Source organism: Patagioenas fasciata, chromosome 1, assembly GCF_037038585.1.
Source record: "Patagioenas fasciata isolate bPatFas1 chromosome 1, bPatFas1.hap1, whole genome shotgun sequence".
Classification (NCBI taxonomy): domain Eukaryota; kingdom Metazoa; phylum Chordata; class Aves; order Columbiformes; family Columbidae; genus Patagioenas; species Patagioenas fasciata.
Genome location: NC_092520.1, coordinates 91148598 through 91173596, shown reverse-complemented (window position 1 = coordinate 91173596; position 24999 = coordinate 91148598). Strand labels below are relative to the sequence as shown.

Sequence of the window (24999 nt, the reverse complement as noted above, 5' to 3'; positions counted from 1 at the left end):
GAGGTTGAGTCAGAATGTTATGGGAGTGAAGAGGCCACCAGGCTATGTCAGCAGGGTGCCTTAGGGAAGAGCTGGTCATAGACGGGCAAATACTGCAGTTGCTGTTGTCTTAAGTGTGGAAGAGGCTGGTTCTTCTGTGGGCAGATGGGATGAAGAAGCCATCCCTGCTTTCTGTTTGTTAGAAGGGCCTGCCTTGAGCTCATGACTGCATGAGCTCATGGGACCACTCCTCCTGACTTCAAGTGGACAACGTAGTTGTGTTTCAGAAGCGGAGAGCAGGGAGCAGATGTCTCTCCTGCTGCTGCAATGGCACCTTATTTTGGGAAGCTAACATATGGTTCCTGCTTCATTAGTTTGTAGCTCTTTAACCACGGCTGCCAAACACGCCTATAATGCAAACCGTAGGGAGCAGCCAGGGCCCTAATGCGCTAAGCTAAAGAGATTTTGTACCCCCTGGAAGCCCCTGAGAAGGGGGAGGGATGAGGGGAGATGCTCGCCTCTGTTGAAAGGGCTTCACTGAAAGTCTGTCAATCACAGTGAGAGGGCAGAGCAATCTCTCTCTTTATGTAACTGAGTTTTTCTAAACGCTTTGAAACTGTTTCCTATCAGCAATTTGAATTATTTAAATAAGTCCTTACATAGGCTGATTATAGTGCTCTTCCACTGATAAGATTAATTATCCCCAGTGTACTACACTTTTTCAAGTATTGTGAGCTCTGTTGATGCTTACAGCAGTGCCGCTGCTGCGGCTGCTGATTCCATGTGCTCTGTATGTGGAGTTTGGTGGGGTTTGGTCTTCTTGTTTCTCAGATGCCCTTGATACATGAAAAAAGCCTCTTAAGGGACTGCTCAGAAGAGAATCCTAGAATAAAAAGAAAATTAAAAATGGAATTTTAATCCTATTAATTAACATTCTATCAAAGGAGTGCTTGTCCCAGGAGAAGACTTCTACCATAAACATAAAAAAAGTTGTTTTCTATCTAATGAAAACTTTTTTATTATTTGTATCCTGTTTGGGTTTGGGAGGGTAGGGGAGAGCGGCAAAGAAGGGTAATCAAAGTTTCTTGAATGAGATCAGCATTGGTGAAAGAGGCATCTTACTGGGAACAGTAGAATTTTCTTAAGGTATTTACCACTCTGTTCTTCCTCCTCTCCCCTTTTCTTCTTGTGCGTCTCACTCTTCAATCTTCGCTGTACACAGATCTTCGTTTGGGAACAAAACCTTGAACAGTTCCAGATGGACCTATTTCGGTACCGCTGTTACTTGGCTAGTCTCCAGGGAGGGGAGCTCCCAAACCCTAAAAGACTGCTTGCTTTTGCCAGTCGTCCAACAAAAGTTGCGATGGGCCGTCTTGGAATCTTTTCAGTCTCGTCGTTTCATGCGCTGGTAAGTTTGGCCAGAGGCCAGAGGTCATCTTTGCCAACCTGAAAATGGTTTCACATGTCCAATGCAGTGATCACGTCGACAACCAACAGTTTGTACCTGGGGGGTGAGCCCTTAGTCAGCATGCAGAAGATTCTGCTTCCTGGAAGGGGTGTGTCCTGGATATAGATTAAAAAGCAGATGCTTGCCAGCCGTGGCCTTATGGAAGTGGAAGAACCATGTTTTTCCTAACTATGTTAGTTTTAATTTCTAGATCTGTAGTATAAACATGCTTTTCGTAAACAAATCTTCCTGTTACAACGGCAGGTTCATCTCTAATGTTTGTGCACACGGGCTTGATCCAAAACTCCGGTGAAGTCAATAGGGGTCTTTCTGAGGCCCTCAGCACGTGTTGGCTTAGACCATCTTGGGCATGGCTTGCTTTCTACCATATGGATGAATCTACTGACCAATTAGTCTAATACCCGGTCTCCAGTGATCAACACCTGATGCTCCGCAAGGGAGGGGAAATGTTCTGCTCTGCTACTTATGGTGCAGGAAATAATGTTTAAAATGGTTGTTTAAATAATGTAACAACCCAGCTCTTAATAATACAGGGAAATGTATTGGAAAGTGGTGGCTTTTTAATGAAGTTAAATCAAGTTCCTGTAGTTTCAGCTTGGACTCCTGAAGCTTCACAGAAATAGCAGAGCTCCACTGTTGTCTTGTAGATGTCAGCTGTACTCTTCAGTTGAATCCAGAGCTGTAATTCAGTCAGGGGCGGTTTTATTCTTTTATGTATGAAAAGATTAGCATCATCATCCTGATAATTGCTGGTGGATTTATTTTTTTTTTTAAGTGTCGGGCTGTAATTTGCATTTATGCTTATTTTTTTGCATCTAGCAAGGCACTGAGCGTTAGCCTGAAAAACAGTCTTCCTCTTCATGCTGGTGTCTCTTGAGAGCCAAGTGAAAAAAAAATATGTTTTGAATATGTTGTTCTGGAAAAGACACGTGCTTTCTTCTCCTTTAAGCAAACTCTCGTGTCCTCCTTTGCCCTCAATACTGTGGAGATTGTGCAGTGAGTCTCAGACTTGGGCTGGGTGCTGCATGGTGATAGTGTGGCACCCCTAACTCTTCCTGAAGATGTTCCTCAGCAGGTTAGCCAGAGGATGTGCCTCTGCACAAATGTCCCAGGTACAGCTACGAAACATCTCCCAAGTCCAGGCTGTGGAAATGGAGACACTCGCAGTCGTGTTTAAGTTCTCCTTTTCCTTGATCTCTCCACATTTCCCACGGAGAATCACCATTACTCACACAGTGACGGTTCCCTGGGTACACAAACCAGCCTGCTGTTCCTCCTCTCTTTATATTGTTTTTTTTGTTTCTACTGCACCCAAACAACCAGTTTCTCAGCTCCGTAGCTTGGGGCGTCACTCGGAGATTTGGGTGTTCCCGCTGGGGTTGCCAAACGACAATCACATTTTGCTAGTTTCGGCTGTGGGAATCCAGTACAAAAGTGCTCCAGGAAGCGTACGGCCAACCTGGCAGGGCGGGTCTGTCTGTCTGTCTGTCTAGCTTCACCGTGCGCTCCCGTTCATACCTGCCATCTCCTACCACTCCCTTTTTTGCAAGAGAGGAGCTCGCTCTACTGAGGCCACCTCCATGTGGGAAATCTGCTTAAACTTTGGCCTAAACACTTCACCTCTGACTAATGTCACACCAAATTCTACCAGAGCTTCCCCCTCTGGGAAATGCTCCCCAAATATTTGGTCTCAATAAAGGCAAATTTCTTTTCGCTCCAAAGGGGTTCCCACAGGCCATTTTTCAAATACCCAAGCAGTTAATATTGCTCTGATCAAAAGGGTCATTTCAGCTCACTTTTTTTCTTCCTGTGTTTTACTCACTCCTTCAAATGTTGCTATCTTTAAGGAAGTGCAGGTTTTAAATACCTTGACATATTTGCAAGCCTTTATCTGGCCTTGTAACAGCGATGAGTCAGTTCCAGGATGCCCAGAGTGCTTCCACAGGAAAGAGCAAAGAGAAAGACCAGGCTTCTCAGGAGCGCCAGATAAGTTTAGAAATCTCAGGTTCTGTGTGTCCAGCTTTAACACTTTGTTTAAAAAACAAACAAAAAAAAAGAAAGACACCCAAAACTTTGACTGGTGCAGAGGCTTTGCTCTGTGATGATGAGGCTGCTTCAAAATATCTCTGATTAAATGCCAACAAATGGAAGGGGAGGGTACTATCCCTTTTAATTTTTGATGTTTGATGTTGGAAGAAGCGAGTTAAATTGCAGTGAGAAGGAAGCAGTCTGGCAGCATCACCATTGTCCCTGTTGTGAGTACACATGTTGCCATAAGATTTGCCTCGTTTTTTTAAAACCCGATTCCACTGTCTGTTAGATTATGTAAGCCGCAGTACGGTGGGATGCTGCAACCTTTGATTTTGAAACCATGTGGCATTGACAGGTGGCGGCTCGCACAGGGGAGTCCGGAGTGAGGAGAAGGACGCAGGCCATGTCCAGATCTGCCAGTAAACGGAGAAGCAGGTTTTCTTCTCTTTGGGGCCTGGATACTACCTCGAAGAAAAAGCAAGGGAGGCCAAGCATTAATCAGGTAAGTGTGTGGGACCTTGAGATACTGTTATTTTCAAGGCTTATTTGTTACAGTGCAGAATGCAGCTCATGCAGAGAGTCACTTGCATCAAGCACTTACACATGCAACCCTAAACTTGCCCATTTATAATTTTTCATAGTGTATAGTCACCGTATTCCACATCCTCTTCAAAAATCAGTGACTGTAATTAGAGATAACTATACAGCAGCTCCTGTTCAAATGAGATTTGGGGTTCGCACCTTCTTTAGCTGGATTGGTCCCATTCTACTGTTGTTGCTTTTCTGCTCATTCTGCTTTTGCTGGAGGTACTTTCCCTAAACTCAGGAGTAACAAAGGAGCAGTGTAAAACACATACAACTTTGGAAGGAAAAGAAAAAGTGCAGACTTTTTTGTTTTTCTTTAAATTAAAATTATGAGTTTGTAGAATACTTTAAATGTAGCTGAGTTTAGGGAAAACTTCCAAAAGTAACATAAAGCTTTGTACTTAGTAGGGACAGTCCCTGTTTTGCGTCAGATTTTATAAAAAGCCAAAAGCTGAAACATTTCTGCACAGTCACTGCCCAGATCTTTGTCTAGAAAACGTGTTTCACTGTGGTAGGAAGGTACTTCCTTGTTATTCTTTCCAGACATCCCTAATTATAGCTTCAATTTTTGAGAGCCATACCTCATCTAATTGCAGGAAATGTAGGCTTTGTTCTTCTTTCTCTTCTTTCACTTTTTGAAGGGAGAAAGGCTTGAGACAAGTGTTGTTCTGTGCCCTGTGATTTCTTCTTCCTTCTGTTGAAGCAGCAGTGGGTGTTTGTTTTGTTTAGCAGAGGATGAATACTGCAGAATTGTTTAGCTTGTTTTTAGTGAAACATTAGAAGTTCATCTAATATTTAGTGGCTGAGCAGAAGCTCACAGTTTTGCCGGGAAGCAGCAGATGCCTCCATGAGCGCAATCCCAATTTTTTGCTCTGGTGCTGCGGCACCCCTGTTCCTTTGTACCTATTTTCCCCAAATCAAGCACTATCCCTTGTCCTGAGGTAGGATCCTGCCCACGCTGTGTCTTCAGACTTTTTTTTTCCTGAACTCACCTTTTTTTCTTTCTTTCTTTCAGTGGGGATAAATGCATTCTTGACACTGACTCCCCCTGTCCCTACCCCTACTCCCCTCACTGCTCAATAAGAATAGGCGTGAAAAGGGATTTTCTTCCATGTTAAAGAAAAGTCATACTGGAGAGGGTCAAAGAACAAGTAAAGTTTTGAGCAAGTAGCAGGGTGTCTGAATGTTGTGTCTGAACACATTTCCCCTCCTCCTGTGTAGTGGCAATACCTTGCAAAGTACTGCCAAGTTGAAGCAGTAAACTGTAAATCCCTAAAGGGCAGTGACCTTCTCCCATCTTGCATGGTCTCTGCTTCATATTAGGTTCAGAATAGTGAAAAGCCAAACCCAGCATCATAAACCTGTGCTGGTGTGGAGCTATAAAACATAAGTTTTCAGTTTTAATTATGAGCTTCTGCTGCATTAACAGCCCTGTTTGCCAGTCTGATGCAGTCCTGTGATGATTTGGGGTGGATCCTGTAAATATTCCCATTCTGTCGTTCCTCCTGCGTAGAGTTCTGTTGATTTTGGCTCTCTGGTTTGTGCTGGGTTACCAGCTCTTATTTCGTTAGCGAAGGGTTATGCTGACTTGCGGTACTTGAATGTTTGCTAAGTACTTTTTGGAAGGTGGTTTATTAGAAAAACAGCCAGAAGTGGAGCCATTCTTCTGATTTCTCAGCCTTAGCAGAGGTGGAGAAGCCTTCCTTTCCCCCACTTTACGGGTGGGGAAACCGAACACAAAAGGAGATAATATGTCCAGCTCTGTCAGGTAAGTCAGTGACAGACCGCTAAGCAGAACTGGCCTCTAATCTTTGAGTGTGGTGCCCCATCACCAGCTTGTCCTTCACCATCCCTTCCCTTTTTAGAAGCTACTATTTTCCTTTGCTGTGTTTTGAGATGAGTGTTTTCATTTTTCATTTGATTTCCATGCTAGATGTTAGATACATGGTTCCCTCCTTAGCATGTGCCGCAGACGGCACAGGGGCACATTTGTGTTTTAAAGCAGTCACTCTGTTGTTCCTCAGGTGTTTGGTGAAGGAGTGGATTCAGTAAAGAAATCTCTCGAAGGAATCTTTGATGATACGGTCCCAGATGGCAAGGTAAAACACTGGGAGGAGAGAAAGATGAGAGGAAAGGGAGAGGGAAAAGGAGAGGGAGAGGAGAGAGAGGAGAGGAGAGGAGGAGAGAACCCTCTGTAGGGCTCTGGGAGAGTTGGAGCTGGTTGCCCACGCTCAAAAGAGCTTATTACTGCATGGGGCATCACAAGCACAGCTGGAGGTGCCAGTCCCAGAGGGGTGTTAGCACTGCGTGCCAAGGCAATGCCTGCCCACAGGAGGACCTGAATGCTGCTGGTTTTGGAAAATGGCTCCTTGTGATGGCTGTATGGGGTTTTCATAATTTAGGGTTTAGCAGAACTATGGAGCACAGGGGGTTCTGTTGTTTTGTTCTCATGTGCTTCTGTAAGCTTCTGCGTTTGCAGCCACAATTACAACTGCTTTCTCTTTCCCCAAAGAAAGTCAGCTATAAACCAGCATTAAGACAGTGCTAAGAGGCACATTCTTCATGTGGTGAATATGAGTTTAGCTGCGTGAGCCCACTTGCAGCAAATAGGAATTCTGCAGCTCCATCACTTCCTGGGGCTTTATAGCTTGGAGTGTAACTCGGATGTATAAAATACAGTAAATTCAAAATAAATACTGAAATTTGCTATTTTGCCATTTCTAGGTATTAAGTACTGTAGCTCCTACAACAGTTTTGTTTGCCTTGCATTGGTTTACCAGGAAACACAGTGCATTTAATTTTAAGTCTCTTTTTATCACTGTTATTTTTTGTTGCATTCCTAGCATTCCCAGTAGCCATAGGGTGAAATCCCAGGAAAAGCGCATTGTGCCAGTGTAGCTGTGTGGGTGGCATGGGAAGGCACACTTTATACTGCTCAGGTGAAACTACAAAGTTTTCTGTCCAGACAAGCCTTCAGTCTGGGCTTATGAATAAAACGACTTCACAGTAAGAGGGCTTTTTGCTACAGATATGATGTTCCTTACACTTATTATTGATGAAGAGGGAGATTGTATTTGGCTGGTAGATTCATAATGGATTTTGTCTGTTTAGAGGGAAAAAGAAGTGGCACTGAGCAGTGTCCATCAGCACAATCCCGACTGTGATATTTGGGTCCACGAGTACTTTACGCCGTCTTGGTTCTGTCTGCCGAACAACCAGCCTGCTCTGACAGTCATCCGTCCCGGGGACACCACACGAGACGTGCTGGAAATGATTTGCAAGGTAAAGGCTGCGAGCATGACCTGGCGTGCGGTGAAGTGTCTGCAACCCTGAGCCCTTTCAGTTGAAGCTCATAGTGACTTTTCTCATATGCCAGAGTTCAGACTGCGTTGTGTTGGGGGATCTGTTGTATGTGAGATGAAACACATGAGTTATAACTGAAATTTTCACACTAGCACCACACAAGAAAAAATCCTACAGCTGTAGCTAAACTTGGCATGGTGTAGGGAGAGGAAAGCAGACTGTTTTTTTCCTTTTCTGCTTGGGCCACTGTGCATGAGCCTCTGAAGTGTCTTCATACCCTGACTCTGCCTCTGCTGTCTCTTCCCACCCACCCAGCCCCCCTCCACTGGAGATCGAGCTGTGTGCAGGACCCTTCTCCTCTCCCCATCTGCCCTGCAACATCCTGGCCCTCACCCTACTTCCTTTCACTGGACGCCCCATCGCCTGGTGTTGCAGTTGCCCTGTCCTCACCCGACCACCCTGGTTCAGATCTTCCTGTTTCCAGGTGCTGTTCCTCCTTCCTTCCCCCTGTTGCTTCCTCCTCTCCAGTTGGCGTGGGGGAGGAGGGCATGGAGAGAACAGCAGCAGCAGGAGAAGATGCCTGTGTTTGTTGTCTGCACTGCAGAGTCAGGTTGGCCTCGTGTAGGTGGCAGGAGAGAAGAGGGAAGAAAGCTTTCATCTGCATTTAGGGGGAGTGGGAGAAAAACCACCTGGATTTCTTTTCAAGATATATTATCAGAGACATTTGGCCATTAATAAGAGTTACATCTCAGCTGAGAAGCTGAAAGCTTTGACAAATTAAATATAAGCTTGGAGTTCTGGCAGCTACATAATGTGTGTTTTCCACTAACCGGCTGATTGCAAGCTAGACCCAACTTGTGTCATGTGCCGTTCTGAAAAGTGAGTCCTCTTTTTTTGCAACAGCAAAAGAAAACATTTATTACTATTAAGAGCTTAACTTTGGGGACTTTTAGAACGTGTTGAATGTGCTTCCAAAGAGAGGGAAGGTGAGAGAAAGGCATTTGTTTGTGATAATTATACAGTGCGCTTGTCTCGCTGCCAGGTGCACTTTTTAAAGAGTGCTGCAGCTTGTGAAAGCTCTTCATTGTATTCACAAAAAAAAAAGATGACATTTTTGGAGGGACACATAATAGGGAATCTGGATGACACATTATTAGTAATTATTTATTTTTAGGATTTATATTCTCCTTTGGGTAAGAGTGATTAACTCAGAGGGCCAAATCCTTAGCTGGAGTAAACTGGTGTAGCTCCACCAGTTCCAGTAGGTTCCTGCTGAGAATCTGGCTTCTCACTGTGTGTTTGATTGTTGGGGGTGGTGCTGTATAAAGAGAAGGGGAGGTGGGTGAGTATTTGTTTTTGTAGAGCTGTTATCTGTTTCTTTCCTTTCTGTAAGAGTTTTCGGTCTGGGAAACACTGATGGATGCCTTCTTTGCTGTAATAATCAATCTCTTTCTTCTGTCTCTTGCATTCAGCTCATTTTTTCCCCTTTAATATTTGATCCACATCATTTCACATCAGTTTGCCATCTGCCATCTGAGAACCAGTCAAGTTCTGGTATAGTAAACATTTCAAGATCTACATTTCATATAAACCTCTTCATGTTTGTAGATGTGGTTGAATCTATTTGTGCTATTAAGCTGAGCTTGATTATTCTGCTGGAGAACATTACAAGTGCACTCAAGTAATTGTAGAAAATATGTTCTTACACTAACATTGCTGCTTGTTATTATACAGCAAGTTAGGTTTTGGAGACTGCTTTGTGACACTTCTGTGATTCAAGATTGGTGGGAGGAGAGTTTAAAGCATGTTTTAAAGTGGTTTCTCGATTTCTCCTAAGATTTAACTAATATCATCACTTGGAAGTCAGGAAAAGTCAGTGTATATGCATTAAATTGTTTCCTATGGATAAGACTGATCAGTGTGAAAGTGTGTATGTATTATTAACGTTTGCATAGTGGTATGTCTTCAAATTGAGTAGAAAAACGTACTGTATATGGATGTAGGCAGAGCCAGTATGAAGAGAATAACACCAGAAATCAAGCATAGAAGACTGCATGGCATTTAGTCTTTTGACTGAACTGGATAAAAAGCCAGAAGTAAGAAAGGTTCTGTTTTCTCAGAATTTGCGTTTTTCAAACAGACCTGCACGAGGGGCAAGAAGCCGATTTCCCTTAGGTCTCTGGATCTGTGTTCCAAGTCTCTGAGAAGTTACTTAAGCCTGAAGCTCTGTGGGCTTACTCTGATTTTGAGCTGATGTTTTTCTACTGAAAAAGCTTGGGACACTAAAGTGCGAAGCCAGAGTAACACAGTGGGATGGCTAACATGTTTCTGTGATGCTGTCATTTCAGTGCTAGTGAAGGTGTCCCCCACCAAGCTGAAAGAAAACGCCTTTTCTTCTGTCTCCTGGTCCACTACAAAGGCAGGTGGCACTTGGGGGAATGACGAGCCCAGCTGTCTCAGTTGGGTCTTGGATCAGGCTGAATGGTCCTCTGGAGGTGCCTGTCCCTCGCTTTAACTAGAAAGGAGCTGAAATGGATAGATAGTTTGGGTTGTGTGCTGACCTGCTATACCACGTGGAGTCTATTGAATCAGATCACACCCTAGACTGTAAATTTTTCTCCAGGAGCATGTTGGTTAAGCTGTTGGTTTGTCCTTTAAATTGGGTTAGTTGCTCCAGACACAGCCAAAATTATTAGAAGAGAAGTAAACAAACCAAGAAGCTTATTTGGACTGCTAAAAGCTATTTTGGATGGTCTCAAAAGGGTATTAATATCGTTAAAGCTGTACTGTTTCTCCTCCCACCTTCCTGTGTATGGATGCAGCTAGACCATCAACAACAAGTGGGCTAATGGTATGGATTTTAGGGCAGACTGGCTATGTCCACTTTAAATGGGCCTTTTCCTTTGCTTCAGTAGATAATCATGCCCCTATTTGAAACAGTTTAATGTAAAATTTTGAGGTAGACAAAGCCTTGCTGCAGCCATACAAATGTTAATTAATGAAATGATGTGGCTGCACCATCACAGCTTTAGTGGTGATGACTCTGTTTGCCTTAGATGGGATGACAAGGTAGTGGATGAATGGTATCCATCTCAGCTGATTGTGTTTCTTGAAAGAAGTGGGTGGCTCAAAATGCATGTGATTTATCCACTGAGCTCTTCAGACAATGCTGGGCTCTGGCATAGCTCAGGGCTACAAAGCAGCATTGGTCAGCTTGTGTTTGGCTCCCTCCTGCTCTCTGAAATAGTCAGCACACCTGATTTTCTTGTAAGCAAATCTCCCTGCGATGACAAGTGTGAAAATGGAAGCGTTGCCTGTCACTTCCACACCCAATGCAATGCCTGTATCAAAGCGGGCAGAAGCCCTGTCATTGACCACCGGCACAGTAGATCAAGGCGCCACCTGCGGGCAAGGTCGCTCTTTTAAGATGCTATCAGGGTGGGCAGGTTGCAGGCAGGGTTGCAGGCAGGCATGAGCGCACCCTGCCCCTGCCCAGGGCGGGTGGTGGCTGGCAGAGCTGGGGCATCCCTGGCCCCGCGGGGAGCCCGGGGTGCTGAGCATGGGCTCCCTGCCCCACTGGTGTGGCTGAGGTAGCTCCCAGCCTGTGCCCAAGGGCCGCAGGCTGGGACTGGGTAAATTTGCATCCCTCTGCAGCAGACTGTGGTTTGTGCTGGGCTGGGGCAGGCTGGAAAGTGGCCCTTTGGGTCTCCTCTGCAAGGGCAGGGTGTTCAGAATCAGTGTTGGAAGCAACATGAATACCTGGCTGTGGTCAGGGGTTCTCTCCAAGCCCTGAGATTTAGTGGGTGACGTGGAGCTTGTCACCAGAGCCGTGGCTGACTGGGGTTAGTACAGCAGCTCTGCCTGAGGCTGCATGAAATGCAGGGTGCATACAAGAGCTTCAGTGCAGGAGACCACGGGAAGGTGCACTGTGGTGACAGGAGGAGGCTGCCAGGTTGCCTGGCTCTCTCTAGTATTGTTTTTACACATATAATTTTTTTCCCCGCTGGCTTTGCTGTAAATGGCTCAAGCGTTTTCCAGACTTTCAGAGAGACTTATAATGGGCCTCTCCCTGCGGACGTGGCGTGTACAGTCTGGGGGTTTATGTCTTCTCTGTATGTTTGTTAAATTGTTTAATTGCTGTGCAAGGCACCCTTCAGTTGGTGTCTAGGGATAGTAAACTAACCTGACCAGAAAGTAATCCAGAACTCCTAGGTATCATTTCTGAACAATTAAAACCAATTTTGCTTCCCTTTAATTTCTAGGGTGTTTGTTTGTGTGTGCATGTAAGAGAGAAAACTAGTGAAAACTGTCAGGAAACAATAAGCAAAGTGTGCAAAATGTTTATCAAAAAAGAGGGGAGAGGGTGAGGATCTCCTATGTTCAGCTTTTTTTATGTTGGCCTTTGGTAGATTTCAAATTCCTTATTTAATTAGCAAAGTATTTGTCTGGATTATGGAGGTGATCCCATTTCAGATATTCAATTTCATATAAGGATAATTTGGTCTTTGAACTGGACATATTCGAACATAGTGCAGCAATAGATATCTTTTTCTTCCTCTTCTTCTTGGTAGCTCTTTTTTATTCGTGGGCTAACCTAGACTTTCAAAAATGTTCACTGTTCTCTGAGTATTTGCTGAATTTGGCCAGGTCAGGGTGTGATCTTTCCCACAGGTCACTCGGTGTACGTTACTCATAATCTGTGCTGCGTGATCTGTCAGCTGAGTCCCCATGTATCATCATCTTAGCTTGAACAGGATAAGCGAGCCTTTAAAGAAACAGAATAAATAGGCAGCAATGACATTCTTGCATGAATTTTCAGATGAGCCATTGTTTTTGGTGCAACCTAGGAAACTTTGGTAATTTGCTTTTAAAAAATGAAAAGGCCAGTGTATAAAAGCATATAATAATGGGATTTCAAAAGCGATAATGAGGCGAATTTGCTTCCTGTATTTGTGAATCACTTTGGGGTTTTTCATTAGCTTTAGTCAACAGTTTGCGAACTTTGAAAGTAACTTCTGAATGACATCCTTTGTGTTTATCATCATTCTAATGTGTTTTGATTACACACTGCATTAACCTCTACTTAAATCAAGCTTATTAATTGTGCTGAGAAAAGGTCATTAACATCTCCCAGACCAAATGCCGCATCCTCAGCTAATTATTAGTAATTCATTAAAATGGTGTGACCTGTTTCCACTGGGATGTAGTCCAGTATGCAACTCTTCACTTCTTTTAGCTTTATAGAGCCAGCCTATCCTGAGCTGTTTTGAATTTAGAGGACATACAGATTTTTGCCTTTGTATAACCTTGCTTGAAATTTACCACATCTTACTCGCTAAATGAGGAAGATACTAAAAACCCCAAAACAAACAGAAAAAACTTTGTTACATTTTTCTGTTACCAGAATGCTTATTTTCTTCCTTGTGATTTTAAATGCCCTTGATATACAAAGGTATGCTCTGAGTCCTCTGCTCTAGTAGTCTTTGCTAATTTCTGGAATAGCATGGGGTGGAGCAAAATTGCCAGATAAGCAGAACCGAAGAGGCTGCTTAGAGCACCTCGCGCTGCCCTTGACATCCCTGTCAGTGGGTAAATGAACACTTATTCCTGGGGAAGAAGAGGAGGTTCAGGTTCTCGTTCAGGTTAGGAGATTTTGGGCCTCTTGTGGAAGGTGGTGCTGGGGCATCCCCACCTGTTTCTCCCTGTGAGGATCAGGACATTCTCTAAGTATAGATGATGTTAACCATTGCTTTTCACTTCCAAAGCCTCTTCTCTGTTTCTTGCAGACACACCAGCTGGATCACTCTGCTCACTACTTGCGTCTTAAATTCCTGATTGAAAACCAGATGCAATTCTATGTACCAAAGCCAGAAGAGGATATCTATGAACTGGTAATGCTACCTACTGAATAAAATTAAATGTCACTTGGTAGGACGCTATTAATTAGTGTTTATCTGACATTTGTAATATGCAGAGTTATGCTTTTTAACTTGCACTTACAGTGCTTTGCAGACCATAGCAAATTGGCCTATAGCAAAGTAGTCTCTCCAGACTTTTCATCTTGAGGAGAGAGTTGGTGCATGCATGCATCTGTGTGGAAGAGAGAGAGAAGGAACAACCATAAGTAATGTGTGAAAGTCACTGTAACATATATTTAAGCTTAACTTCTCTTAAGATTGCCTTTCCTGTTGTTCATATCATCCCTGGTGGTTTTAAAGACATAGTGTTGAGGCCTGAGTATTTCTTGTTTGGATCGCTTTGCCTCATGTGTGAAGAGGGGGGTGAAATGCACAAGTACTTTGTTTGTTTGTTGTTTGTTTGGCTGGCTGTTTTTTTTTTTCCTGAATGGGAAGGCAAATGTTGAAGTTACAAAGAGTTATGTGTGAGAATGTAGTCTTCTAATTGCTTCAGTTGGATGTTTTCATATCATTCATCTCAAAAGCAGACTTCAAAGGAATTTTCAAAAGAGAGATTAAAAAAGAAAGACCAAACAGAATTAGTGTCATACTTTATGATTTTATACATGCACACTGTAAAGCTTTTTAAAGCCCTTTACATTGGTGGCTGTTTTATTTATAAAAAGTAAAACTTTGCCAATTATGGATGCTTTTGTTCATTTAGAAAATAAGTTCTGGTGTTTGCCATTAACACCGTCAACAACAAAAAAAGACTTAAGAAAGTGCTAGCGAAGTACTAAGACTGGGAAGTGGAATACAGTTGTAAAAAATTAAAACTCAGAGGAAACAGGTTTTAGCTTTCATTGCCTGGCAGGTCTTTGGGGACTTGTCTTGAAAGCAGGTAGGATTCACATAGTAATTAGTTATTGTTTATTCTGAAAAACTGAAATTAAACCAAAACTTTACAGTCGGTGCGGCTATGTACATGCTGAAAGATTATAATATAGAAAGGTGCTGCAGGGTTATATCTAATGTAGTAACATTAAAACAACACCCATTTGTATGTTTGTTTGAGTGTGTATGTGTTTGTTTCTTGAGAAAATTTGAGTTACCTTATTTAAGTGTTTAATTAAATTACTCTGGTACAATATGATAAAACTAATGCCTCTATTTTTGTAGTCTCCTGAATAACTGTTTGTAATATTGTCTAATGTTGCTGTCACCTTGCTAGGGGTATCTTCCATCTACTAAAATGCTTTTAGAGACATAACAATGTTGCAGAAAAGGTAAACATAAATTCTTAGGATGATATTCCTTTTTCTTGCAATATGTATCAGAAGTATTGAAATAGGAAATGGAGATTAAATATCCATATTTAATTCCTCTCCAAAACTTTAATGGTGATGTTTTGTGCTCTGACATAGTCTTTCAAAAATTCACAAGCTCAGTTTATTATGTTTCAAAAATGCTACTAAGAGCTCAGGAGAGAGAATTTAGCATTAGATGCTGTACCAGGCAGTTATACTTTTAAGCACCTTTTATTCTGAACTAAGTGTTGGCTGAAGCTTGGCATGCCAAACTTTTTCCTTTGGCTAAGGTGGCACTTACAGATGGAAGCACGAGACCAGAGGCCTACCCAAAAATCTTGCAGGTAGGATGAGGCTGGGGTGAAAGCATAAGGGCTGCTGGAAAAGGTAACCCTGGGAAAGGGTGCTTGGACAGGACCAAAAGAGGTAGAGGAAAAAATGGCAAGAAAGAGAAAATCTTCAGATAATAGTATCCCCAAGGTGCTATGAGAAACACTGTGAGGAATTGGAGTGGCTCAAAGGGGAAACGCTGCTGCTGTCAGGAAGAAATCCCATCCCTGGGCACTCCTGCTGCCCAGTGAACTCCCTGGGATGCTCCTGGTATTGCTGTCAGACCTCTATATGGAGAGCCCAGACCCTGAGCTGGGTCTGGAGAGGGAGCTCCCCATGAAAAATTATCAGAGGGCTGGAGCATGTCTCCTGTGAGGGCAGGCTGAGAGCATTGGGGTTGTTCAACCTGGAGAAGAGAAGGCTCCAGGGAGACCTTATTGTGGCCTTTCAGTACTTAAAAGGGTAATAAGAAAGATGAGGACACATTTTTAGCAGGGCCTGTTGTGACAGGACAAAGGGTAACGATTTTAAACTAAAAAGTCAAGATTCAGGCCAGGCATGAAGAAGAAATTTTTTCCAATGAGGGAGGTGAAACACTGGCCCAGGTTGCCCAGAGGGGTGGCTGATGCCCCATCCCTGGAGACATTCCAGGCCAGGCTGGATGGGGCTCTGAGCAACCTGATCTAGTTGAAGATGTCCCTGCTCACTGCAGGGGGTTGGACTAGACAAACTTTGAACGTCCCTTCCAGCCCAAACTATTCTACGATTTTATGGTCCTACAGTGCCTGTGGTGCCAATATTTCCATGGTGTGAGCCCCCATGGCCCAAATACACTGCCTGCCTCTGGTGTGGGGCACAGACACAGGCGGCACCTCAGGGCTCATGTCAGACTGGCACTCTGGTTTGGGCAACTCAGCCGCAGTCTGTGCTTGCCAGTTACTTGCCTCCCATTCAACAGAGGGGTTTTTTTGCTTGAAAACAGCATTTTGGGATGCAGGCAGAACGTGGTTCCTGTATCCCTGTGACAGCACATCAGCCATCCTCCTTGATTTTAGTCTTGCGTACTCGGTTTAGATGACTGCAGGGATCAGACACAAGTTTTGTTCTGAAAATACTGCAGTTTTCACTCCTGTTTTCTTTCTCCTCTTTTTCAAACCCTTGCTAAAATCTAGCTGAGATTTTTGTAAATGTCATTTGACTCTTTTTCAGGTTCTGAATAATTTGTTACTGTATTTGAAAAGTGCATTTAAAAACTATTGTCAGTGTGGCATACTTATTTAGTTTTACATTTTATTTTACTATATTCCATCATTTAAATGGCTATAGAACTGTTCTGTAATACCTAATATTTGCAATTAAACAGATGTGTAAGTGCTGATATATGCAGGAGATAAAATGGTATTTTATTAAAGAAACGTTTCACTAATGAGTCAGTCTTCTTTTTTTTAAAGAAATGGTTTAAATACTTCAGTCCAAACACTGATGCCACTTAGTTTCAAACTGTTAATTATTGTGAATTGCTTTTTTACACACTCATACCAGCAGGTAAACAAAATTCATATTTACCTGCTGACTCTTATTCACCTGTGGGTATGATTTTTCCGAAAGACAAAAGGATGGTTTGTTAGTTAAGTGCTAGCCTGTGCTATGAAAAAAACCCAGCTTCAAACCTGTTCTGAGCCAGAGGTTTCCAGTCTGTCAAGGCTGTCTTACAAGAAATAAGTCAGGGCTGATTCCTAAAGATGTCAAAAATATCTAGTCCTGGTGACTTTGTCTGGAGAAGTGTGATTTCTTTGCCTCGCATGGCATGAGGAGCCCTTCATTCGGGTACAATAGTGAGCCACACAAGACAGAAGGAGAACCTAAGTGATTTAAAAGCAGAAAATACGTGAGCTGTGGTGGAGGGGTGTAAGCCTGTGGGGGACTTGCTTGGACCCTGAAAGGCAGGGTGAACTCCTGCTGCTTCTGGGTTATTACCTAGGTGTGAATTTGTGCTGGTCTCCCAGGAGGATGTTAATGACCATTTCAAAGACTTAAGGACTTTTCCAAGTGCAAATAAACATAAATATGTTAAAGGTGAAATTTCATGCTCAGAGCGAACTGCATATCAAATCTGGTAGTCTTCTGACAATTAAGGAAAGTATTTAAGAAACAAAATCACTTCTTGTGATTTAGTACTATCAAATAATTGAATTCCTCAAATGCCTTAATCAAAATAATGTAAAAACTTTAAATGATGACCACCCATAAAATACAAAAACAGGAATAGAAGTTCTGTTTCTTGTGCACTCAAAATCATATTGACCAAGTAAAATAGATGTAGCCTTGCTTTTATGATGATGGTAGCAAAACACTGCTTCCTCCTCTTTAATTGTGTGTTAACAGTAAAGCTTAGGGACACTATTAATACATCTCACACAGGCAGAGAAAAGCTGTTTGATAAATAAAGACCACAGTCTATTTCTTCCATGTGTAATTGAAAAAAAAAGTTCAAAATTATTACAGTTGATGTGTCCTCCCACTGTAACATATTATATTTTTATGTTTTTTGTTTTATTTTTCTCTTCAGCTGTACAAAGAAATAGAAATATGTCAGAAAATTACACAGCACATTCAAATAGAGAAGTCTGATACATCCTCTGATATTTACGGTGAGTTTCTCCTTGATTTGTTTTTACTTTTTTACCAAGTCAATCCTAGTGTGAGCAGTTTCTTGCTTGCTATTCATCAATATACCCAAAAGGCCTGCTGAACACAATAAAAAAAGCACATCAGATTCTTGTGCCATCTGCAAAAAGCTCGCTCTCCTGCCCTGAAGCAGGAGGGTTTTATTTGTAGTGCACTGAACGCTGCCTTTCCTGGTGCTTGAGCTGTGGGATGTGGTTGTGCAACTCTTTGACAAGAGCTACGGTGGCAGAAAAGACAAATGTTTTCTTGTTTTTGTAGTTTCTCAAAACACCACCTACAGAGGTTTTGCAGCTGAACACCAGCGGCAAACAGCACCCTTTGCCGGTTGTCACATCGTGTAGGAATGCCTGTATCGCGGTGCTTATGGGGCTTGGGAGGGGGCTGCTGTGGGCTGGAAAGCCTTCCCCCTCCTTACTGCTTCCACCAAGCATGATGGCAGGGATGCAGCTGGGAGCATCGCTGTGGGTGGGAGGCACCTCGAGATCTGTGGCTGGGCAGCTGTCCCAGGAGAGGCTGTTTGGCCCCTTTCCCCACCTGCCGGGGGCACGCAATGTGGGTCCCTGTCTCCTCTCATCATTCCTGAGGCTGGGGGAGCCTGGCCCTACTGCACGCCCAGCCCTTGAGGATGCCCCACAGGCTGCTGGAGCCAGAATGTGATGTGTCATACAGGTATGTGCGTAAAACACAGGGCAGGGGAAGTACGTGTAATTTCAGCAAAATCTCTAATCTTTACATGGGGGTGGTCATATTTCTTAGCTTTCAAGTATTTCAGGTTACAGACCTCCAGCCTGGCAAGTTTACCCTTTCGTCTGGCAATTAGAGTTCTATACTATATTTTAAAGTTATTTATGCAACCTACCCTGCGGGAAGACAATCTGCATCTTTTTACTATTTATCTAAATATTCTCTTTTAATGACTAGAATAATTGTGAATCCCCAAACTGCTTATTATACAGCTGCAGGCCATTTGAATATTGAGCTCTGCTACAAAGCATTGGTACTGACTGTGGTTTGAATATTGAAGGCCTAAGAAAGAAATATTAACTAGCACAGCGATGATCCTGGGTTCAACAATTATGCTGTGCTTGAAACCACTGCAAGAAAAGATGGAAAAAGATGGAAAAAATTCTTCATGGAAAGGGTTGTCAGGCACTGGAACAGGCTGCCCGGGGAAGTGGTGGAGTCACCATCCCTGGAGGTGTTTAAAAGACGTTTAGATGAGGTTCTTAGGGACATGGTTTAGTGCTAGAGTTAGGTTATGGATGGACTCCATGATCCTGAGGATCTCTTCCAACTGAAACGATTCTATTATTCTAATAGTTAGGGGTATTGTGGCATTTCCTGTTTCTTTCTTTTCCTTTTCTCTCTCTTTTTTTCTTTCTTTTTTTTTTTTTTTTTTCTTTTAAGTGATAGATGGGAAAGACCGTGAAATGCACTGTTGTGGCCTGTGAAATTAGATCAGCTGTGTGAGACATGGGCTGCATCTGTTCAGTGGCTCCAGCCCTGCAGGGAGTGAATGCTACTTTGACTCTAAATGGCAGCAGAATTTCTGTAGTCTGTGTGTGTCTTGCAGAAACCGCACAATGTGTCCATACAGTGACAAGCATGTATTGAAATACGTGTGTGGGGGGGATCACTGCAACCGATGTCTCGGGTGCTAAGGGACATTTTACTCTGATGGTTACTTGTTTATTCCGTGCAGCTTTGCTCAAGCCTTCTCATACTTCCCACCTGTTTAAAAAACATATGTCCAAATTCCCTGTGCCTGGATTCCTTCAAAAGAACTAGAAAAGTCTTCATTTTGAAAATAAATGAGATTATGAGAATCATTAGTGACATTACCTGTTGCTGTTGCTAGCATCCCAGCTACAGCAATAATAAGACTTGTAAATCACCTTGAATTTTCACAAGCAGCTATTCATTAATCCCAACAATGTAGACATAGTGCTGTTATCTCCATTTAACAGACATGGTATCAAAGGTAGGGGGGTGAAATGCTTTCACTGATGGTGCAATTAAGACAGGCCAGTTCAGCTCAGTAGCTTGACAGGAAGATAATAAGAGGAGTTAATAGCTGTCTGCTGGCTTTGCAAGCTGTTTTGGGCCAGGTATGGGATCCTGGTGCCAGGGAGGAGGTGTTAGGAGACCCATGGCGCAGCTTCGCCATCGTGCCTGAGTTCCAGTGACATAAAGAGGATGGAGCTGTATGTTTCAGGGAAAGCTCACCTGGGAACATTTTGCAGTGTTTCTACTCCCACCAGTGTGCCTGTGGTAAGAGACACTCCTGGAGTGTCTGGCCAGCGCGGTGGACCTTGCCAGCGTTAGATCTGTCAGTGTGATGCTGTCGGTGATGTCTGGGCACATACATTCTTGCTCTTTCACTGATACCAGCCTCTTTGCAAAGGTTGCGTGGGCAGAAATCAGGGCTCACCAGCAGTAACGACCTATTGCTTCCAGCTCCAGCATGTACTGGGAACATACTGGTATTTTTGTTAGCAACTCTCTATCACAGGGGGCTGTCGTAATTTTAGGGAGGTGGATTTGTTCAGGTGGCGTGCCGGTTCGGTGAGGCCATGTGCACTCATAAATGCAGACTTTTGTTCTCCTGTCATCAAAACTTTGCAGTGAAGAAAAGGCTCTGTCTGGGTCACCACCCATCTCTTCACACCTGTGTTTCAGAGGCCAGGCACAGTTTGATAATAATCTTTTTGGCAGTGATGCCAGCTTATGCAATCACTGTCGCTTCCACCCACTCCTGCCCTCCCTCTCATGCGATGCTAGTACACGTGTTTGTGTGGAACACCTGCAGAATTCAGCCAGATGGAAACTGTACATTTGTACTATACACGTGTATATACAAACTGCACATACAGATATATATACACATGCACTTCACTGAGATATTTCTCATCTGGGTGAGTTCCTTGCTCTGCTTCACTGCATGGCAGTGAAAGCACTGGCACTGCAGTGGGACAGGCATGCTGCTTCAAATTGTTTATGAGATCCACACACGATCACAACTATGGAAATAAAACAGTTTATTTATGTTTGGGGTATGGTCACATACCCTGTCTGCAGAGAGGTTAAGCGTATTTGTGAGATGACCATTTCAAGGCGGTTGCCAGTTGCCCATCTCTCATCTCTTAAAGCTGATAACAACGTATAATTGGTCCTTACACCCCTTCTGCTAGTAATTATTGCTTAGCTTTTATGAGTTTGTTTTTTTGACTGAAAGATAATTAAAAAGCAACTGCACAGGCACTTAGTCCCAACAGATTGGAGGAGGCAGAGATCTTCTCACGGAGGAGAATGGGAGCATGGGACTGCTTGGGTGTGCTAATCTCTTCAGTTAGCCACAGGGAGAACTTGAGATGCAACTCAGCCTTATTTTAACTGTATGATAGTTGGCTGCAAAGCAGTGTTTCAGTTGCAAAAGGGTGATGGTATTAGGATCTAATGATTTGTGCTGACTCAGACCGCAGTCTTGGGCATGTTCCACTGTGCTTCTGGTTAAGGGTTTTCCAGGTAGGCTTTGTGGTGATGACAGCCAATAACTACTATATTTTACAACTGCTCTTTTGTTTAGTTGAGAGTTTTCTCTCTGCCAAAGTTGGTGTGTTGAATCAGCTTCACAAATTTCATCTTATTCAGGCTGAAGAGCTCACATATGGATTCTGAGTAGCTCAGTAACTCATGAAGTGCCCTATGCTCCTCGCTTGCTGCCACTTTCTTCCCTTTCCTTTTTTTTTTTTTTTTAATGATGGATGAAAAAATAACTTCTCATCCATAAGAATTGACTCAAAGGGAGTCCTAAAGTCAGAATAGGCTCCCTGCACATCTACTTCCTCTTGGCTGGTGGCTGATTCTGTGTCAAAAAAGCATCTTCCCCCAGAGGTTTGTAAATGTTTTTCTAGTTGGGAAAAGAGAGAGCAAATGGTTGCCTACACCCATTTAGGGAGTAATGATGTTTCAGAAAGGCAAATGTTCTGCTCAACAGTAAATAAACAAACCCTATTTAACCAACCACATTGTATTTCCTTACACATTGTTATCTTACACAGTGTCAAACACAAATGGCAAGAAAATCACCAGAACCAGACCTAGTGATACCATTTGCACCGTTTAAATTAAGGCTGTGTCAGTACTTCCGCTATAAAGATGTTCTGTGGGCCTTTTAATGCAACTATGAAATGTGCTCTGAGCTGAGATTTGGCAAATAACAAGTTGCGCCAGGAGCAGCTGAGAAGAGAAAGGGGAAAAGGGAAAGTAGCGTTTTTACAAACTCATCCAGTTCAGGAATTTCAAAAAATAAAAGCTGGCATTGTGCTTTAGCAGGAGCTGTTAAGGCTTGTCTGAGTTCAGGATGGCATGTCAGCCAGAGGTCTCTGTTTCCTGGCTTTTGTCTGTGGGTTTGGGTCACAAACCACAGCTCTGTGCAGCTTTTGTCTGCACCAAAGCTTCTTGAAGTGACCTTTTGTGGCAAGAGGAATGGAAGTCTGTTCCAACATTTTGCAGCTGTGGTATCCTCAAGTAAAGCTGTAGATGATTTATGTATAAACTCAGAAATTCAGTTCAGGTGTTTGTTCAAGCCACTTTCATTTTTTAACTTTGCCTTTACGTTTATAAAGGTGTGTGGGAAAGGAGAAGGGAGGAATTCCATACTGCTCACTGCAGGGACAGCACAGGCTTACCTGTAGTACACGCGGCTGTTAGGACACGCTGGAAGTGACTGGCTCTTTCTAACCATCTCACTGGGTATCTCCCTAGGTTTCTCTCTGTCCTCTGTGGAAGAAGAAGGGATTCGTCGGCTGTATGTGAATGGCGTCAAAGAGACGGGCCTAGCTTTCAAGAAAGGTAAAAGACTTTTTAAAGTGCTTTTCTTATTGTTTGTTTAATCTTGGTATAGACCATGAGCTTGTTGGGTTGAGAGCTTTACAAACACACCATACCAGGGTCCTAGTCCAAAAAAGAGCATGGTCTTTAGGGAAGAACCTGAGGTACTGAATACGTGGCTGTTCTGCTCTTGGGATCAGCTATGCTATATAGTCAACCTCTTTAAATTTTGATTTGCTATGTATGCAGCAGGGTCAGCGTGTCCCTTGCAGCTAGAAAGAGGAGCAGGGGCCTTCTCAAATCAGTCACTGCAAGATGAACGGGTCTAGTAGAAGTCATCACAGTGCTCTCTGTGGCTGGCATTACTGCCTCTAGATTTGCTTCCAGCCTTTGCAGGAAGCATGAGAGCACTTGGACTAGAAACCGGCAGAGATAACCGGGCTGCTGGGCTCATCCCAGGGCAGAGCAGGAGATGGTTTAACTGCAGCTTGCCCAAGCTGAGGTCAACCCCGACACTGCTGTGCCCTTGCTGCTCTTCCCAGCTGTTGCCCTTTCTGATGTGCTGGCACTGCTGCTCACACAGGCACATGATGGACTGGTCAGGGAGCTGGAACCTACCTGAATTTTAAAGTCTAACATGGGGAGCATGAAGAGTGACAAGACTCTCATCTCATCATAACCTGTCAGTGTATGCAGAGTCCTCAAAAACACCTGCGGGATTTTATTGCTGAGTGGTTACATGGTCATGCAGAGCTTATTTGGCTGTTGCCGAAAGCAACGGGGGCCAGCATCCCCAAAACTGCTCCAGCCCTTTGCCTTGTGCTGACTCTGGCACTCTTAGCTGAGCTGATTCAGCTCATCGTCTTGATAGAAAACTACCATGGCAGAAATGTGTGGCTGGTTTTCTGACCCGATAGCAAATGGAGTTGGCTTGTGTTGCAGTGAAGCAAGTGGCAGAAGTGGCATCGTGGAGGGGCAGAACTGTGCAGAGCAGAAACTGGGAAGGAAGAAACAGAGGGCAGAGGAGGGGGAGCAGTTCTGGCTGCGAGGAGCCTCGAGTTTTGCTCACCTGTAACCTCTAACCCTAACTTAAGAAAAAAACCATAAGGTGGTTCTGGAGGCTGCTGCCTATATCTATTTGGCTTGAAAAGACCATCTTTCTCTTCTTATCCTACCTCAGCCCCATATTATTCCGACGGACAGGATGGGGCTTCTACCAAAAGCCCTGAACGGGGGCTGCTCTCTGCCAGCCTGCCACAGAGAAATAAAATTCTGTAGGCTTCTTGTGGGGTGTCAAGAGAATGTTTGTGGGGGTGGGCTACAGCAGAGTTTCCTTATTTTGCTTTTAGAAAATGACTGAGCGACAGTTTTAATGAATGCATGAACACAGACTGCCTCCTGTGGGGCTGCAATGATAAAACACACTTCCAGTGATATATTTCTCTTCATAATTGAGATTAAAAGCCATTTGTGTATGAAGTGTATTTAGCAGGATATTATGACAAGATACCCATAGTTACCAGAAAGCAGGGAAGAAAACTCTTCCTCCCATTATTTACATTCATGTTTGCATTTAACTGCACTTCCTATAGTAAGTCTAACCAGAAGAGCTACGGTATTTCATTGTTAATCTTTTCTCCAATTATAAAACGTTTTTTTTCCTAATAATGTTTATTATTATATTTTTATTTTTTCTGTTCGTCCACACTAACTAGACCACTCTTCGAATTTGAGGCATGTGATTGTACTGAGATAGACATGATGCTTCATTCCCAAATGGTTCAAACCAAGGATTACAAAGACTAAATGGAGCCTCAGATGTGATATTTATGGTTACAGGCATATTAATTTGTTACTATTGTGACATGGCATCACTAAGTAGAATAAATGAAATAATGTGAAATGCTTGATTTGCTTTGTCTTGTCCTTGTTCCAAATATGATTTTATGGTCCATTTACTTTGTAGCTATTCTATCTAGTTCATTTTATTCTCTCTGAAACTGCACGCCACACTGTAGTTTCTGGGCACAATTACATGAATTTAGGAAGATCTCAATTTTCCTAAAGATGACTGAAGCTCTCTAGCCTCCTCCCTTCTGCATTTCTTTCTTGAAGGTGGGTAGGTAATCTCTTTCCTGGAGGGTGCAGCTGAGCTCTGCTCACAGCTCAGGCTCATCGAGTCAGGCCTTTCACCCAGGCTTAAGCGTGGCAGCTCATCCTCTGCATGACCGCCCAGCCAGAGGAGTGCACAGCACTGAGGCAGGTCACCCCCACAGAGGGAAAGAGCTCTTTTGACATGGGAAATTCCAGCTTTCACACCTGTAAATGCCAAGAGGGTGACTGGGATGCCACGATGGTCTCATTGGTATGCTGATGGCCATTGCAGAGTATGCTTCCCCACCAGCTGTACCCAGCGGGCCAGCTCTTGGGGGGATGCTTGCAGAGGACCACCAGCACCACCCGCAAGTGCAGAAAAAGCCCCTGACAATCAGGGCTGTCAGCACTGGTGTGCCTTGATGCTCTGCTGCCTGTCTGACCCTAAAGGTTATTTGGGATTAAACCCTGGCCCATCTTGCTG

General features: G+C 43.5%; 1 protein-coding gene across 16 annotated transcripts in view; it reads left to right on the top strand.

Moving 5' to 3' along the window:
• Nucleotides 1-24999, top strand: part of TIAM1 (TIAM Rac1 associated GEF 1) — a 196467-nt gene that overhangs the window by 135378 nt on the left and 36090 nt on the right. For 14 of the 16 annotated variants that reach the window (XM_071810375.1, XM_071810364.1, XM_065862605.2 and 11 more), the window contains 7 exons: nucleotides 1202-1387; nucleotides 3834-3980; nucleotides 6088-6162; nucleotides 7175-7345; nucleotides 13153-13257; nucleotides 17470-17551; nucleotides 22356-22442. In XM_071810375.1, the coding sequence (XP_071666476.1) occupies nucleotides 1202-1387; nucleotides 3834-3980; nucleotides 6088-6162; nucleotides 7175-7345; nucleotides 13153-13257; nucleotides 17470-17551; nucleotides 22356-22442 (853 nt within the window). The remainder of the gene's footprint in view (nucleotides 1-1201; nucleotides 1388-3833; nucleotides 3981-6087; nucleotides 6163-7174; nucleotides 7346-13152; nucleotides 13258-17469; nucleotides 17552-22355; nucleotides 22443-24999) is intronic. The other 2 variants (XM_071810369.1, XM_071810359.1) reach the window with 1 other exon arrangement.